The sequence below is a fragment of the Cryptomeria japonica genome, chromosome 7 (assembly GCF_030272615.1).
Source record: "Cryptomeria japonica chromosome 7, Sugi_1.0, whole genome shotgun sequence".
NCBI lineage: Eukaryota > Viridiplantae > Streptophyta > Pinopsida > Cupressales > Cupressaceae > Cryptomeria > Cryptomeria japonica.
In genome coordinates, this window is record NC_081411.1 from 369,481,849 (window position 1) to 369,499,813 (window position 17,965).

Genomic DNA, 17,965 nt, shown 5'->3' on the forward strand with positions numbered 1-17,965 from the left:
CTAGGATTTCTCCATGATCTTCAGTTGTTCATTCCAAACCTTATAAAGTAGTTGGCACTTATGTGTCCATATCTTCCACAACATTCAGACCACATCCTTGTATTGTAATCCCATGGTATTGCAGAACACTGTCGATTAGGATCTGTGTGTGTTCGGTAGCCTCTAGTATTTGCTCGGTGTGCAGACCACATATAGTTCTTTTTCTTAAACCAACACTTCTCAGTACTATGTCCATATCTATTGCAGTTTTTACAAGATCTTTTGAATTTTGCCTTTTGATAATTGCTAGCAGACTTTGTCCTACATTGGTTAGATGAGTGACCATATTTATTGCAATTGTAATAATAACCATTAGACCTTGTGACATTCGGTTGCTTACCTTTTCTAATTTGGCACATATTAGCAGTATGTCCTTGTTTTCCACAATAGTTGCAAATAGGCTTCTTTCCTTTGATGTTCTTCTTGTTTCCAACTTGCTTTGATGATTCTCCTCTCTCGGTAGAGTCTTTTCTTTTGTAATCGAGTCCTGCAACTTTGTTGGGTCTTTTTGTATTCAGTTGCTCATCCAACATATTTGATGCTTCATAACTCTTTTTTATTGTTTCTTTGAATTTCTTCTTTGTTTCAAGTTCATCGGTCAACCTTGATACTTCAAGTTTTAATGCTTGATTCTCATCATCTTTCAGATTTGCTTCATGATGCGCATAACCCAATTGACCTGATAGATTTTGTTGAATCCCAATCAACCTTGTGATTTCATCATTCTTTTCAGATACTAATGCTTCAAGCTATTATTTTCCTCTTTCTAGATCTCTTACTTTATCCTCTGCTATCCTCAATGCATCAAGATTTTCAGTCATCTGTGTGCTGAAATGTTCATGTCCTCTCTTCATTGCTTTTAGCTGATTAGTCAATGCTTTGTTCTTTTCTTTCAGTTCTCCAATCATCTCTTCAGTCTCTTCAGATATACTGTTCTGAGATGATGTCTCAATTTGTTCCACTAACTCTTGAGAGTCCTGCAAATCATCCGACAATCTTCTTCTAACTTTCAATGATTTTTGCATTTGTCTTTGCATGTCTGCAATCACTTGATTAGCATGATCCAACTCTTCTTGCACATACACAATTCTCTAAGATTGTTTATAGCCTTCCATTGATAAGATCTTTCTCTTTAGGCTATTAAACCCTTTTCCAAGATTCAAGCTCTGATACCAATTGTTAGGCCCAATATGGAAAGCTAATGTACTGAGAGGGGAGGGGTGAATCGGTACTTCAAATCCTTTCTTTATCAATAACTTTACTGTTAAGCATAAACCAAAAACTGCTGTAACATAACATAAAGCTAAAACAAATAAATAACAATCATACATGATTCACTCCATAACACATATATTTTTGTTACTCAGAAACTCTTGGTTAGAGAGAAAAACTACGGTGGGGATGGCACCCACAACTTCACTACTGCAATAATAAAGGTTGCTCGGTTAGAGCTACATGTTTAGCTATTTCTGATAGCTTACCCTGTTAGGAGTATCAAGATCATTAGATCTACCTTGCTAAAGGATTTTACAACACTTATTCTAAATGCTGCACCTGGTTAAAGGCTTTACAATTTATAGACTTTGTTAGAGTCTTTTACCCTATTAAAGGTTTATCTTACAACTCAAAATATTACAATAAAATCTTTACAAATATCTATAACTTTACATCTGAAATGTTACAGTAGATTCTATGTGCTCAAAATAAGATTACCTTGCTTATAGCATACCTCGGTAATCCATAAAGTAACTTGTTAAACCTTTCTGTTCACTCTGTTCCTTGACTATTCTCTGAAATCCTTCTCGATGACCTCTGTGTCTCTGACAGTCATAATACTTAGTGCTTCCTTATCTATTACACATGTCTTTGCTTCATATATCTCTCCTGTTTGATCCTTAATTCATGTTGTATAAATAGATCTCTTATGTTGGTGATTTGGTTCATTGCTTCGATCTTACAAGCATGATTTATCGAATGGATAACCATAAAAAATATTTTATTGGATAGATGACCTCAAAATCATACAAAATCTTTAAGTGCAATTTCCAATGAGATAACGGTTATTTGTTCCTCGATATTGTAACATGTTTCCACACATGTGTCTAGGTTCAATGAATCTGGTAACACGTTTAACTCAGTTTATATCAACTTGGTATATCATTCTTGTTGCTCGGTAGACATAGAGTGTTATTCGGTAGATAACTCAGTGTATATTAGGCTCTGTGACTACTTTCTTCTATAACCGACTGCTCTGTGCTTACCGACTGAATATTTCAGTAGTATTAACCGACTGAATATTTCAGTAGTATTAACCGACTAGAGTATATAGAATGACACTGGATATAAAACTAATGGCAACTTAGTAAGTAGTAACAAGGAGTGGATTGAAATTTGGCAACCATGCACACAACTTGCATTATATTAGGTCTTGATATTGTAAGATAGAAAAAATTGCCAATGATAGACTTATACTCTATCTAATTTATACTTAGTGAATCATCATTTTTACTCAATTTACAACCCATGATCATTGGTATACTGACATGTTTTCAATTTTTCATTTCAATTGTTTTAAGAATCTCTTTGGTATATATAGTTTGAGAAAGAAATATACTTTCATCCAACTAAGACACTTGCAATCCAGGAAAAAATAAAATCTCTCCTATTATAGACATTTTGAATTTTGTTTGCATTTGGGTGGCAAAGTCTTTGCAAATAGTATCATCACCACAAAAAAACATTATCATCAACGTAAGCTACTACCACAAATACATGATCATCAATTGAATTGAAATATATATTTCTACCTACACTACCTTTGTTGAACCCTATTTAAGAAGATGTTGATCCAACCTAGAGTACCAAGCCCTAGAAGCCTGTTTTAGATCATTCAAGGCCTTTTTTAACCCAAACACATAATCTTATTTTCCTAGACATTTAAATCCTTCTAGTTTATTCCATGTATTCCTCTTCTTCCAAATAGCCATTTAAATATGTAGGTTCAACATCCACTTGCCACACTTTAAAATTCTTATGAATTGAAAAATGTCAAAAATATTCAAATAGCTTCTAATCTAGCTACATGAGTAAATGTTTCATAAAAGTCAATCCTCTCAATTTGTGCATATCCTTTACATACCAGTCAAGTCTTATTTCCCTCAAATTTACTATCCCTATTTAGTTTGTTCCTAAATACACACATAGCACCAATTACACTTTTATCAATAGGCCCAGGAACTAATTCCCATGGATTTTTTTTCTCTACTTGAATTTATTCCTCTTTAATTGCATTAATCCAATTTTTACCACTACTAGCCTCAGCATAAGACTTAGGTTCTAATTCAAAAAACAAAGAAAGATATACCTCCTCATCATACTCTTTGGCAACTCATCTCCATGTCTAGACACCATCATCTTTGTGACAAATGATCTATTGTACGAGATGGTTTTTCTGTATAAATTTTTAGGGAGCCTTTTCACTATCATTTTTAAGAACCACTTAGCCACCATTTACAAAAATTATTTCATCAAAATTATGTTTAGAGGCATTAATTTCAGAATCCTTAGCAACATTTTTAGATTCCTTGTTGACAATAGTTTCTTCAGAGCTATCTTCCTATACAACTTCATCCACTTTTACATTAGCACTTTCAATAATCTTTTTCAATCTAGCATTATAATATTTGTAAGCTTTTCTATGTGTGGAGCATTCAAAAAAAAATTCCTCATCACATTTAGGATCAAAAATTCCCAAATTATCCTCATCTCTTCTAATAAAACATCTAGTTCCAAAAACTTTGAAATACTTAACAAAAGCAGGTCAACCATACCATAGTTCGTACATATATTTGTTATTATTAGGCCTTAATTGTACTATGTTAAAAGTCTATATAGTTGTATGAATTGCTTCTACCCAAAACTTATCTAATATTTTTTCTTCATTAAGAAGAGTCCTTGCCATTTGTTTAATTATTCGGTTCTTTCTTTAGACTACACCATTTTGTTGGGTTGTCCTTGCTGTAGAATATTGTCTTTTGATGCCATACTTTTCACAATATTCATCGAATTCATTAGAAACGAATTCACCACCTTTGTTAGATCCAAGACACTTGATTTGAAAATCACTTTCTTTTTCAACCATTTTTCTAGAAAATTTAAATCTTTCAAAGGCCTCTAATTTTTCTTTTGGAAAAGTCACAAATGTCATTCTAGAAAAGTCATCTACAAATAGTGTAAAGAATATTTCATTTTTTAAACCTCTAGCTATAGTTGGTCCACAAAGATCTATATGAATTAACTCTAGAGGTTACAAAATTGAATATTTTTTTGGGCTTAAAACTAATTCTAGTTTTCTTTCCTTGTTGGCAATCCTTACAAATAATATTTTTTAGGCTTTATAATTTTAGGCATGTGTCTAAATGAATTCATGGAACTGATTTTAACAAGATTGTCAAAATTCACATGACCTAATCTTCTCTACCAAACCCAACTTTCATCAAACTGACTCAAAATACATTTTTTTACCTTTTACCTTCCTTAAATCATAAATATTAATTTCAGTTCTTCTACCTTCAATAACAAGTTTTCATGATTTAGATTTCCTTATTTCACATCGTTGAGCATTAAAGAGCATAAAATATCTATTATCACATATTTGACTAATACTTAGTGAGTTATATTTTAGTGCATCAATAAACTAGACATTATTTATTTCTAAAATACCACAATTTCACTAGATCACCACTCTAATCAGTAAAAGTAGTAAACTTACTCTTATCACCTATCATGTGATTTGAGCAACCACTATCCATTATCGAAAGTTTTTCCTTCTTAGCATGCAATGTTGTCTAAACGATCATGGATTTTTTTCCTTTTTATTACTTTTCTTGCCTCATTCTTCAAGACCTTGTTCTCTGTCATGTTCCTTTTTGCAAAATTCATGTTAAAATTTCTTGAAATATGACCATATTCTGACAGTTAAAACTAAATACACTGAAATCCTTCAAAGAATCAAATGAATTTCTACTGATAAAATTAACATTCCTTCGTGACACAACTCTACAATTAACTACTACTGATAAAATTAACATTCCTTCATGACACAACTCTACAATTAACTACTTTATGATGAAAATCATTAAAAAGATTACAAAAAATATGAAAATAAAAATATTTGTTTGTTGTTAATCTTCTAGTAGGAAAATGCCATTGTGAATACATTTGTTGTCTCTAAGCTTTGACAAATTTTTTGCGTTTGTCTTTGCCATTGGAACTGTGGCCTTTTTCAAAGCCCAAACTAGATTATTTCTTATTTGACCTCTATTTGGTTAACATTTCATCTACCAAATTTGACCTCTTTTCAAACTTAACTTGTTTATCGAAATCTACCTTCACTTGTTTAAGTTCAATCCTCAAATTGAGTACTTCTCTTTCAAACTTTAAACAATTTTCAGAATTTAATAAGAGTTTAGAATTGATTACTTTTGTTTGTATTTTAGCTTCTTCGATTTCAACCTTTAGGTTGATGATCATTTGATTCCTTTCCTCAAGTTCCCCTTTTAAGGTATCACTTTCCTTCAATGCTAACACCTTTTTCTATGAATTATCCATTTTTAATCTCTTGATTTCTTCCAAGGCACACAAAAGTTGTCCTTCAAGAATTATTTCACTTTATTAATCATGTTGCAACTTCTCATCATTTTAATTTTCACTGATAGGTCCAATTGCTATAAACAATGTTTTAGTACTAGACTCTTTACTGTCTTCTAATTTTGAATTCCCTTCCTTAATGCATAAACTTTTCTTCTTTTTGGATAAGTTTTGTTGTTTGTAAGAAGATTGTCCTTTATTCTTATTTTTTAATCCTTCCTCATTATCTTGGTCATCTTTTTTATATGGACACTTAGTAGAAAAGTGCTCGGTTCTTCCACAATTTAAGCACTTAAAGGTAACTTACTTTGCGCTTACAAAAAATCCTTTTCAGTTTCTTTACCAGGTATGTGAGTTCTTCATCCATTTCAATGTTTGATCCCAAACTTTCCTTTTTTTTCCTTCTTTGTGGGCTTGTAGGTAGTTTCTCTTTTAGTAGTCTCTTCATAAAAAATTCTCATTCCATAAACAGTTTGTATTCCATGAAAATCATCAATAGTATTTTATTTAAGATCTCTAGCCTCTTCTATAGAAAAAAATTAAGCATTATAAGTAGAGGGTAAGGATCTTAGAATTTTTTGCACCACTATTTTGTTTTCTACTATTTCTCTAAGGCTCTTGATTGCATTCACTATCGCATCCACTCTTAATAGATATTTTGCAATTTGTTTTTCTTCTTTCATCTTTAAAATTTTAAGTTGAGTCATGTAGTTTTTTAGTTTTTTCCTATTTCACCTTGTCATCTCCCTCATCAATGCTCTCGCGTTTTTCCCAAATTTCCTTGGCTAACTTACAATGCATAAATTTGACAAAATTGGTATTAGATAAACCACATAGTAAAGCATTTTTAGCTTTATCATTATTTTCATAGTCCTTTTTCTTTGTAGGATCTGTTTAGGGAAGTTTAGGCATAGTATAACCATTTTCTACTATCATTAAAACATAAAATCCTAAGAAATAAGTATAGCTTTCCATTCTAATGCTCCGAAATCCATAGTTAGTGCCATTAAAAAGAAGTTCCTTATTAGATGAAGACACTTCGAATTTAGAAATTTATTCTATAGCTAAGATCTACTTAGACTAATTAAGTCTTTTTTAAGCACTTTCTTTGATACCAATTATAGGACATGAATTTACTATTGAGAGTGGGGGGGGAGGGGGCTGTGTTGAATAATTAGTAAATGAATCTTAAAACTTTATCCAATTAAATCTTTTTGTAGAATTTATTTTAAACTAAAACTTAAATAATGAAGCAAAGTAATCACACAAGGAACAACTACACGAGATTTGACATGGAAACACAAGATGGGAAAAACCACAGTGAGTAATGCTGCTAAGATCTACTGTCCTAATCCAATCTCATAGGTAAAATTAAATACAAACTTTTAGGGTACCAACCCCAAGGAATGGTGTAAAGGATAACCAAGGAAAGTAATTTATCCAAGGAAATCTATCAAAAGAATATTTCAAAGAAAAGGGTATAGTTTGTTAAGTACCCTAAAAAATATGACTACAAAAATTGAGCTATGGTGTGTGCATAAAGTGTAATGAAGAGTCGAGTGTATGCCCCCATGTTAAAGTGATTGTGTACTCCTTACAAGGAGAAATTTATTTAAGGTAGCATGTGTACATCCAAAAGACAAGCACGTATCCACAATGATATGCTCCCAAACAAGGACCAAATGAAGGGAAATAGAGCATATGAAAAGAAAGAGAACACAAGGGATCTACTAACTTTGGGGTTAGTATGTGCATATGGTAATTCAAGTATATAAAGTATAACTCAATTGAATTGACCTCATCCCACAAAGGTAGTACATCTACAAGCACAATGGAAGAAGAATACATAAGATATGTTCAAACAAGTTTTCTTTTTGGGTCAACATGTAAGAGGCCAAAAAGAGATTTAAATGCCTTACATCGTCCCCAAGTAGACAACACAAAGGCACAAAGAGAAAACATAAATATTACATATATAATTATTGAGATACAAATCAAGGAATGTCACAATGGATTTGGCTTCATTATTACCTCGCACCAATAAAGAAACAAGAGTCATGCAAAGAGAATATAACATAACACAAAGACATATGAAGAAACACATCATAATGAAAGAATATTATGGATAAGAAAATACACAAGTTAGACTCCATGCCACAAATGACTCTAGTAAAGGAAATCATCCACCCGTAATCGTTATTAACATCATTTAGGTAAGGTGGACATGATGCAAGAGGAGAAATATAGAGCATGGTAGATGGAGCTACTGCCAGTTCCGAATAAGAACCATGCTCTAATGATGTGTCACTTTGTTTACCACTAGGAGTTGGGGTTAATGCTTTGGAAATTCTTAAAGATAACTCATGATTGATTTGATTAACCTCATACATATAATAAGAATCAACACCATCATTTTAATCAGCATCATGCACATTATCATCCATATTATCATCTAGATTAGTCATAATAGGATCTTTAATATAAAAAGAACAATAATCATAGTTTGGGTTGGTCATAGTTTGGTCATAATAGGATCTTTAATTTTATTTTCTTAATATTTTTTCCCTACCTTGGGTTGGTCATAGTTTGGTCAAATATGATCAAAGCATTGGTAGGTGTCTTAAGGGAGTAAATGGTTTGGGAAGCAAGTTCACGGGCCTTGGGATGATGTCTTCATTGCCAGTCTCAATCACTACAGTTTCTCTTGGTTTGGCTTAAAATTTGGGAAGGATTAGAATAAATTAACATAAAATCTTTTTCTTCCTTTGTAGAAGGAGGAATAGAAGGAACCTCACTAGATTGAGAGATAGATGATGCTATATGTTTGGATGATATAAGAGGTGGAACATCCTTAGGTTTGCTAAAATTGGAAATCATTTCATGTTTTTATTTTTGGTAAGATACTAACTATCAACACACTCTTCCAAAATAATCATACACACTCCCCTATTAGCAGCAACCAACAACATACCTACTCCCCCTAATAAGCATCCTACATCAATCCAAGTGAAAAAGATATTGCTTGAATTTCTCCCCTAGATAAATGCATCATCTTATGCATCTAGTTATAAGGAGGTGCAATAACCCCTAGCTTCTTGAGAAACTAGAATGTATCCTTTGAATTTGCCTTTGTGAAAAATGTTTGTAATATGATCTTTTGTAGGAATATATTCATATACAAATTCTTGGTTTTCGAGCTTCTCTCTTAGGAACTGATACCTGATAGAACTATGCTTGGTCCTTGAATGAATCGCTGGGTTGTTTTAAATATTTATAGTACTTGCATTATCACATGTAATAGGACATGTTGATATCCTTCAAATTTTTCTTAATCCATAACACTTGGGTGCATCAAGATTTTGCAACAATATAGTCAACTTCTGTTGTTGACAAAGACACTAAGTCTTGTTTCTTATTGAACCAAGAGATGAATCTATCTCCCGAGAAGATGCAAGAAATCATACTTCTCCTATCATTCACAAAACCATCCAAATTAGCATTAGTATAGGTCTTCAAAAATAAATCATCATCCCTTTTATATCACAAACCATAGTCTAGAGTGTACTTCAAATATCCAAATATCCTTTTAACAACCTTCTCATGAGATTTTTTAGGATTGAATTGATATCTTGCAACCAAACATATTGCATGCATAATATCAAGTTTAGAAGCAATCAGATATAGTAATTTGCTAATCATAGACCTATAAAGAGTATGATAAACTTGAGTTGACTCCTCATATTGGTTTAAATGTCAACTAATAGTCAAAGGAGTACTTAGTGATTTAGAATCCTCCATGCCAAACTTCTTTAGCATTTCATTAGCATACTTATCTTGATAAATTAAGATACCATCATCTAGTAGAGAAAATTGAAGTCCAAGGAAGAAAGACAACTCACATTTCATAAACATCTCAATTATTTCTACATCTCTTCCACAATTTTCTTATGTTTTCCATCATCTCCACCAAAGATGATGTCATCAATATTTACAACAACTATCCAAACCTTCATCAAACTTAATGTAAATATTACTATTTATGGTACCTTTCTTAAAGGCTTGTTGGAGTAATTACTTATCCAACCTTGCATACCAATCCCTACAAGCTTGCTTGAGACCATACAAAACCTTCTTGAGCCTGTAAGCCATGTCCAAATCCTCTGATAAGTGAAACTCATTAGGTTTCTCTATTTAGACTTATTCCTCTCAATAACCATTTAAGAAAGTTGATTTGACAACCATCTAATAAGACTTGAAGTTCCTATGAGCTACAAATGGAAAGAACAATCTAATTGACTCCATCCTAGTCATCGAAGCAAGAGTATCCTGAAAAATAAATTCATTCCACTTGTGAATAGCCCTTGCAAACTAACCTTTCTTTGCTCCTTGTCACTTGTCCTTCTTCATTTCATTTTTCTACACACACTTTTTTCCTATGAAATTCTTATCTCTAGGTCTAAGAACTAATTACCATGTTTAATTTTTCTCAATCTGATTTATCTCTTCTTTCAATGTTTGCAACCATCCTTTACCCTTTGTAGCATCAACAAAGGTTTCATGCTCAATATTTGATAAGAGACAAATTTTTTCTTTCTCACTTACTTTTGAAAGTCTTCGCATAGTCTACACACTTTTATTTTTATCATGAATAATATAATATTTTGAATGATTCTTTTGAACATTCTTGGATGGTGTCTTAAGAGAAATCTCTAATATTTCTTCCATTTCTTCTATATCTTCTTCTTCTTCTTCTTCTATTTAGGTACGTTCTTTCAATCCACAATCCTTAGGTTCTCATGCAATTTGCCTCCAATCTTTATGTAAATTACCATTTATTCTTTCAACCATCCTCTTTGTTATTTTGTTATAGCATCTATAGGCATTTCTTATAGTTGATTAACAAAGGAAGATCTTGTCATCAAATCTTTATTCAAACTTTCCTATCTTTCTCATCTCTCCTAATGTAACATTTGCTACCAAAGATTCAAAAATACTTGATAATATAAATTCTTTCATACCATAGGTCATAAGGGGTCTTAGAGTTGTTGAACCTCAATTGCACTCTACTAAGGATATAGGTGTTGTATCCCCCCTCGATTACACAAATGCTCTTTAAATAATTTTAAAGACTTCAAATGAAAATATAGTTTTAATAAATTTAGAGCTTTGGCATGATAGAATTATTACTATAAATTAAAAAAATATGTAAGAAAACATGTCCAGGACACTTTATTATCCTGTATTTGTTACATACATGTTGGTTAACAGATTTGTCTCCTTAAACTTCTAACTATGATCTCTTTAAAGAAAAATGTGACTATGTTTTTCCCTTTTGAAAGAAACAAATCTACCAACAGTTGGAAGAATTAATGAAAATTCATCCTCTACATTTTAGGGTATCTCCTTGTATGATTTGCAATGAATTAATTGTACAATTGATATGTGAACACTTTTAACCCGAAAGTATTAAAAAGGATTCAACATTTATCCATCAACACAAATAAACGCCTAAATTTTTCTGAAAGAATGTTAAAAGGGGAGTTCACAGACTATGGTTTATAGCATATTTTCTGCATACATTCAAAACAAAATGGGGACTCAACAAGAGAAACTCATAGCTCGATCAAGACTCTCTCATGCCTCATAGGGTAGGGGGGATCAAGCAGATCAACTCCACATTATATCGTGCCCACATAACAACTTAAGAAAGATTACAAATCTCAGAATGCATAGATTCAAATATAACATAATATTTCATTAATAATAAGCCATTGTATCATTCCCACAAAACTTTTCTATTGCTTCCAAAATCATAGTTTCAGAAACTATTCAAAGGCAAGCTTTTTAGCTTAAATAGCCACCAGACCATAGTTTTTACATGATTAACAAATAACATTTACTTTCACTTTGGTGAAAGAAACCATTAAAATAACATAAAAGAGAATGAAATTAATAGCCACTAAAAGGCCGATATTTCATTTTAGAACAGCTAAACATCCACATTAGCTAAGGAAGTTACGGGCTTGTCCTGCTTTGTCGTGGATCCACACCATTCTCGGTGAGCTGCCGAAAAGTTCAAGATGACTTGGAAATAGGGCAGGCCAATGTGCATGATCCTCTGCTTCCACACTTCTTTGTCCATATTCACCTGCATGACCTTAGCTTTATGAACCTCTAAGTGATCAGAACAGACAATGAGCATTGATTCAATCCTTGTTAACTTTGAAAAATCATCGGTAGTCAAGGATTTTGTGGTCTGAATGGAATGGACTCTTGCTTGAAAGACTTTAGTCATGTCTGCAACTTCCTCAATCACCTTGGCTCCTTCCTTAATGAGCTAGATATCAATACATTTAAGGTCTTTCTATATTGTGTCAATCAAGTCAATCAGTACTCTGAGCAGCTTGGTGGACTCCTCATGGCCCTGCTTGATGATTCAATTTCACCATTGCATGTTTTTCTTTGACACACATAGCACACTATCATCTAGGTTCTCCACCGGTTTCTCAGCTAGGAACTTCATTACTCCATACTTTTGGACATCATTCATTTGTGCGAGAACCGCTACCCACTTAATCCTTTCCTTTTCTGAGGCAACTGTCTCTAGCTCGAGCTCTTTACTCACAGTTTCTGCATCCTTATAAACCTTAACTAGATTAATAATATATTTCGATCCTTGTGAATTATCAGGTCCAGCCATTTGTTAAACATCTCTGTCACTACCCTGTTCCTTTGAACTTGATCAAGCATCCTCTGGTTTGCTAGAGAGTTAGGGTCAAATGACACTGGTATCTGTGATAATGGTTAAGGATCTGGGTTATGAATAGCGTTGATGTATTTTGCCATCCGTGTGACCATTTACTTCATTTCTCTCTTGTGTTTTTCATCTTTCCAAGTCCTTGAAATTATCCTCTTTGTAGAGGATTCTAGATGTTTTACATCCATGGCCCAGGATGCAAGAAATGGATACAAATGAAGAAGTGGAAATTCAACAGGATCCCATGAATACCTTGGTAATCGTTACCTCCCCAGATGCACATATCACCCCACCACCTAGAGAACCTACGAATGCACCAAGATGGCTGGTAGCCACCATTGGAAAGAAGAGGAGCATGGTGCCGGTCACCATTACACTGGAGAACATGGTTAGTAAATGCTTGGGAAAAATATTAAAGCCCAAAAAGCTCAAAACACAAGCAATGCTTGATGTGGATGACACAACAGGACACTGGACAGCTGAAGTAGCCAAGCCCATTCCTGGGAGAGATGCAGATACAACCAGAAAGGAATATTTTACAATGGAGAAAATAGATTTGGGGGTTGCATCAAGGGTCGTGGATGTAAAACATCTAGAATCCTCAAAAAATACAATTTATCCTCAAAGGAAGTTCATTGCTATTTATTAACCTTTGTAATCCAATTTTTAATATAGTATCATATTTTAGAAGCATCAAATATATATAATCATGATCCTCTATTACTATGTACTATTACTTCAATGAGCAAAACCATCCATTTAGCAAGTAAAATGTGCATTTATTAAATAATATTTCTAAAATTTATTATACATAAAGTTGCATATCATTTTATTATTATTAATTATATCCATTCTCTCATTCTAGAACCACAGTTTTGTAACATAATTATTGAATTTATATATGAAAGGAAAATCCTTCTCGTTAGATCAATTTAGAGGTCATTGTTGTCTACAATTCCCAACCAATCAAATTCATATTTTTATAAAAAAATATTAAATGTTAGACATTGGTGTTGCTATATATCTAAGTTCATAGACAAAGAACTCTACCTTCTCATAATTTTCCTTTCTTTGAGGTTGGTCTTCAAATGAAATACATTTCATACCTCATTGATTTTCATGTTCCTATTATCCCTCTCCTACTCCTTGAATTAGTAGCGTTCAATCTTGTAACTCTCTTATAGTTATGTAGTCCTTAAATAATTTCAATATACATTTTATGTTTATACCTAATAATAATGAATATAAGTTTGAATTAGTCTTTCTTATAATTGTGTGCCCTCTTGTTACTCTAATTTGCCCAACTAGATATAGGCAAAAGTCTAATATTGGATCCATCTTCTTATCATCCCAAAACACCCTTAAATAATCTTTTTGGATTCTCTTTAATTTGTGTGCTGTGCAACTTTGTTCATTGTCATGTCTAAATATGTACAATATAAAAATGAATTTTCGAAAGTGATTTAATTGTTTTCTACTTTAATAAGATGGTTACTCTTGCAAACTTATATACAACTACAAAACGAGATCAAAAATTAGGATAGAATGTGTATTTATTTTAGTTTGTAACAAGGTAAACATTGCCTTCTAAGCATGATATATACTGCAGCAACATAAGGAAGCCTCCCTTAGATAAGCAAAGTTAAAAATTAATTAGTTCATGATTGCCATCATCTTATATATATTTTTTCCTTCTAATATTTGACACCCTCGACGCTTGTGATAAAATCTTGCCTTAAAAGACTTTGAGACCTAGAGCTCCAATCACCCACACTCCCCCAACATATTACATGGTAATATATTTAGAAATTGGTTAAAGCCATCCAGAACACATAACATTGCACAAGAAATATGTAGTATTTAAAAAATGCTTTAATGCTAATTATGTATTTATAGCTGTCTCTATATCGCAAGTTTTCTTGGACATTCCATTACTTAATGAGCTAATTATAAAACTTCATAACTATCAGAAATTTCTTGAACATTCTTCGCATGTGGAGATTAAGGAAATGGATTATCAAACAAAATTATTATTGCCTTGTTATATAGTAATGTAAAATGCAGTGATATATAGAAGGTAGGGAGCAGTTTGAATGAACAAGGATAGGTTAATGGTATCGCTTGCAAAAGATACACAGGAGAGATATACGAAATAGAAAGCTATACTGCATTCAACAAAAACAATTTACATGTATATTAAAATGTCAATGAACTAAATGATTGCCTAAAATGTCAATGAATCAGTGAATGTCCCTTCACTAAGAACCTTCACAAATACAGTTATGCGTAGGTCCACTTTGTGTCTTGCTTGATTGCCTCTTCTTCCTGCTCACTAAAATCATTCTCCGTCTTAAACATCTGCCGCACTTCTTCCGCACTTTTGTGTTTCAGAAACTCTGCAGCGGCCTTACATACCAAACGAAATAGATCTTCGATTTTCAGAAAATTCGCAGCCAAAAGAATTTGGCAGAAGGTCGCCTGATTTTTATCCGCAGCAAGAGCTTTGTCAGCGAATTCATTATCCCATACCTTCACATCGTCTACTGGTATACTGTTGGATTTTGCATGAGCATGGAATTTACAGTAGTCTAATACCATCTCCAGCACTTTCCTACTTTTGATGTTATCATAAGGAATGGGAATCCTCAGAGGCTCCATTCCTGTGTGTCTGTCTATAAATGTTTTTACGACCACTGATTCTATTGCAGCCATTTTCTCCACTTCGAAATCTTCATACACTTCCTCATCTCTGAATAGCCTGAATGTCACTGTATTTGCCCCCATTTTGTAATGTACAGAATTGAATACCACTGTTGAAAGAATATGCAGGACGGATCGGGAATGTAATCGAACGGTAAGAAAAGTATCGATATTGCAGAATTTCTAAAGAAAGTGCAATTCATAAAATGGATTATATAGGCAACATCTGGTTCCTAATTTATACCTTCCCCTTTCACTATTTTAATGGGTGCGACTTTTTGCATAATTTCATTGTTGGAATTTATTAAAATTAATTTGGAATTGACTTGTATAAAAATACATTTCAAATTCAGGATTTAGGTTATCTTTTCATGCGTGATGTGTATCTTAATAGTACTATATAGGGTTATTATGTAAAATCTCTTTTCAATTATTATTATTATTTTTTTAATATGTGGAGATATATTTTTTTATTTTTTACAGATGTTTTGTATTCGCATATTGTTTATTTTATTTTAGATTGAAAACTATTGTTATTTTTTTTATTTAATGAATTTTTTATTTAATTCTTTAAATTAATTAAAAAAATAACAATACAATATTTAGAAATATGTGGTTCATAAAAAGAGTCTAGATAAAATCATATGTTTAAATGAGAAAGTCCAAACATAAGTAAACAAGATAAAGCCACTATAGAGGAGAGGATTTTAGATTGAAAACTATTGTTATTTTTTTTATTTAATTCTTTAAATTAATTAAAAAAATAACAATACAATATTTAGAAATATGTGGTTCATAAAAAGAGTCTAGATAAAATCATATGTTTAAATGAGAAAGTCCAAACATAAGTAAACAAGATAAAGCCACTATAGAGGAGATGATTCTATCAATAGATTTTCCCTAAGCATCACCAAAGACATTATGTTATTTCAAAGTATCTCCAAAATATTGTTGAGCACACATTAGAGAAATGGGTAGATTCAACAATGGAATCTTGTGAGTTTGTCCTACCAAGAGATCATGCCCATGAGAAGAGGCAAAAGATAGTTGCGAAGACTAGGGCCAATAATTGTCACATTATCTAATTTTCATCATGGTTGAGAGCCACACAAATAAAAGTATAGTACATTATAGTAGCTAGGCTATGACCTCCCTAGCATCATCAAAGAGGACAAAAGGATGAATGAAAGATTTTGAAAAAAAATAAAGGAGCATTGCTCCAATCCTAAAAAAATTCAAGTAAACAAGTAATCTCAAATATAATATTATTATCTTTCATTTTTTATTGTATAACCATAGTGGAGAAAATAATAGCTTTATTGTATACCAAAAAATTAGCATAAAAAATATCTTGGTAACTGAAATCTTTGTATTTTCAAATATTGAAGATAATATTCACTCTAATAGCATGCCATATCTAGAGACACTTGCAAGGGTTACACAATAAATTCCTAACCAAACCATATGTCATGAAAAGGAACTTAGTCTAACGGTATAAACTCAATGAACCTTATTTAAATGTTTCTATGATTTGGAGTAGAACTAAAACACATACTCGAGAGTCTCCAATCATCTACAAAATGGGCAATGAGGATGAAGTAGTCATAGTGGGAGAGTCCTCAAGTAGAACAGTCTAGACTTTGCAGCAAGAGTAAACACAATAGAAGCAACACAATGTGATGGAGGCAATGTAGAATCAGACTTGTATTATATCATGGAATGTAAATACAAGTTGGTCAGCAACATGTAGGCTTTCAGATTCGGCTCATAGGCCTGATTAAAAACATGCTCAAAATACAATATTCGATCTCAAGAAAGAACGCTAGCGAACTTCAGATCTCCTAATCTTATGATAAATCTTCTATACGCTAAGAAGTTCATACCATATGACAAATTACATTGATTTATATGATATTCAAAGCTCTAGGATGATCCACGTCCACCCAAGATGAAATCAAATGCCAATGAAGAAGATGAAATGTGAAGAACAACTAAGTTGGTCTCTGCCAAAAGAAATGCTCTGGAAACAACATAGAATGATGTCCAAACCCAAGGGAAAGGTCAGCTACAAACCAAGGAACATTGGAGGATATGAAATTAGGCTCCACAAGTTACATAAATGACCTGCAAGATTCTCCACTTAGCAAATAGGTCCAAGCGGCTCCGGTACACAGGCCAATTTTTTTTTTCACATTTCAGAAGAGATAACTTGCTAGAAACAGATCCAAAAGACCTGCAGACCTAGGATAAGGTTGAAGAACATGTGTACAAAAAAAATCCATCTCTGCAAGATCTGATGAGCGAAAATGACAAAGTTGGCTATGGAATAAGAGGCCGTGTCATGTAAATTTTGATTGTATTGTAAAATACATGCTTATGTCCTCCCAAGGTTTCTTCGGAATTGTCAAAGGTGTATACAATCTAGCATTTTGACTGCTACCTTTTGCAAGATGACAAATTCTATAGCTTTGAACAAATTTCCTCACATCCTTATTAAATTTGAGGCCAAAAGTACTTCTCTCTAACCAAGGATACTATCTTATAGCCACCAAAGTGTCATGCTAATCCTCCACTATGTTTCTCCTTTATCATTTTTTATTTCATAGAGCTTCAGGGTATACACATGATTTCCTCTGAACAACGTCTCATCTTGAAAGAAATAATCCAGCCACTTAATCCTATCCACCACAATAGGTTCTATACAAGCTTTCCAAGGTTTTGCAAAATCTAGGTCATTCTCATACAAGTTCTTCAATTCCTAAAAACCTAATACTTCCATTCTCATCTTTGTTAGAAAATTCCTCATTTTACTCAGACAAT

General features: G+C 32.6%; 1 protein-coding gene across 1 annotated transcript; it reads right to left on the reverse strand.

Annotated features, from left to right (window-relative positions):
* Nucleotides 1-14,725: 14,725 nt before the first annotated feature.
* Nucleotides 14,726-15,229, reverse strand: LOC131035443 (SKP1-like protein 12). The gene has a single exon (XM_057967140.2). It carries the CDS (start codon nucleotides 15,227-15,229, stop codon nucleotides 14,726-14,728), a length of 504 nt encoding a protein of 167 aa, XP_057823123.2.
* Nucleotides 15,230-17,965: the final 2,736 nt, after the last annotated feature.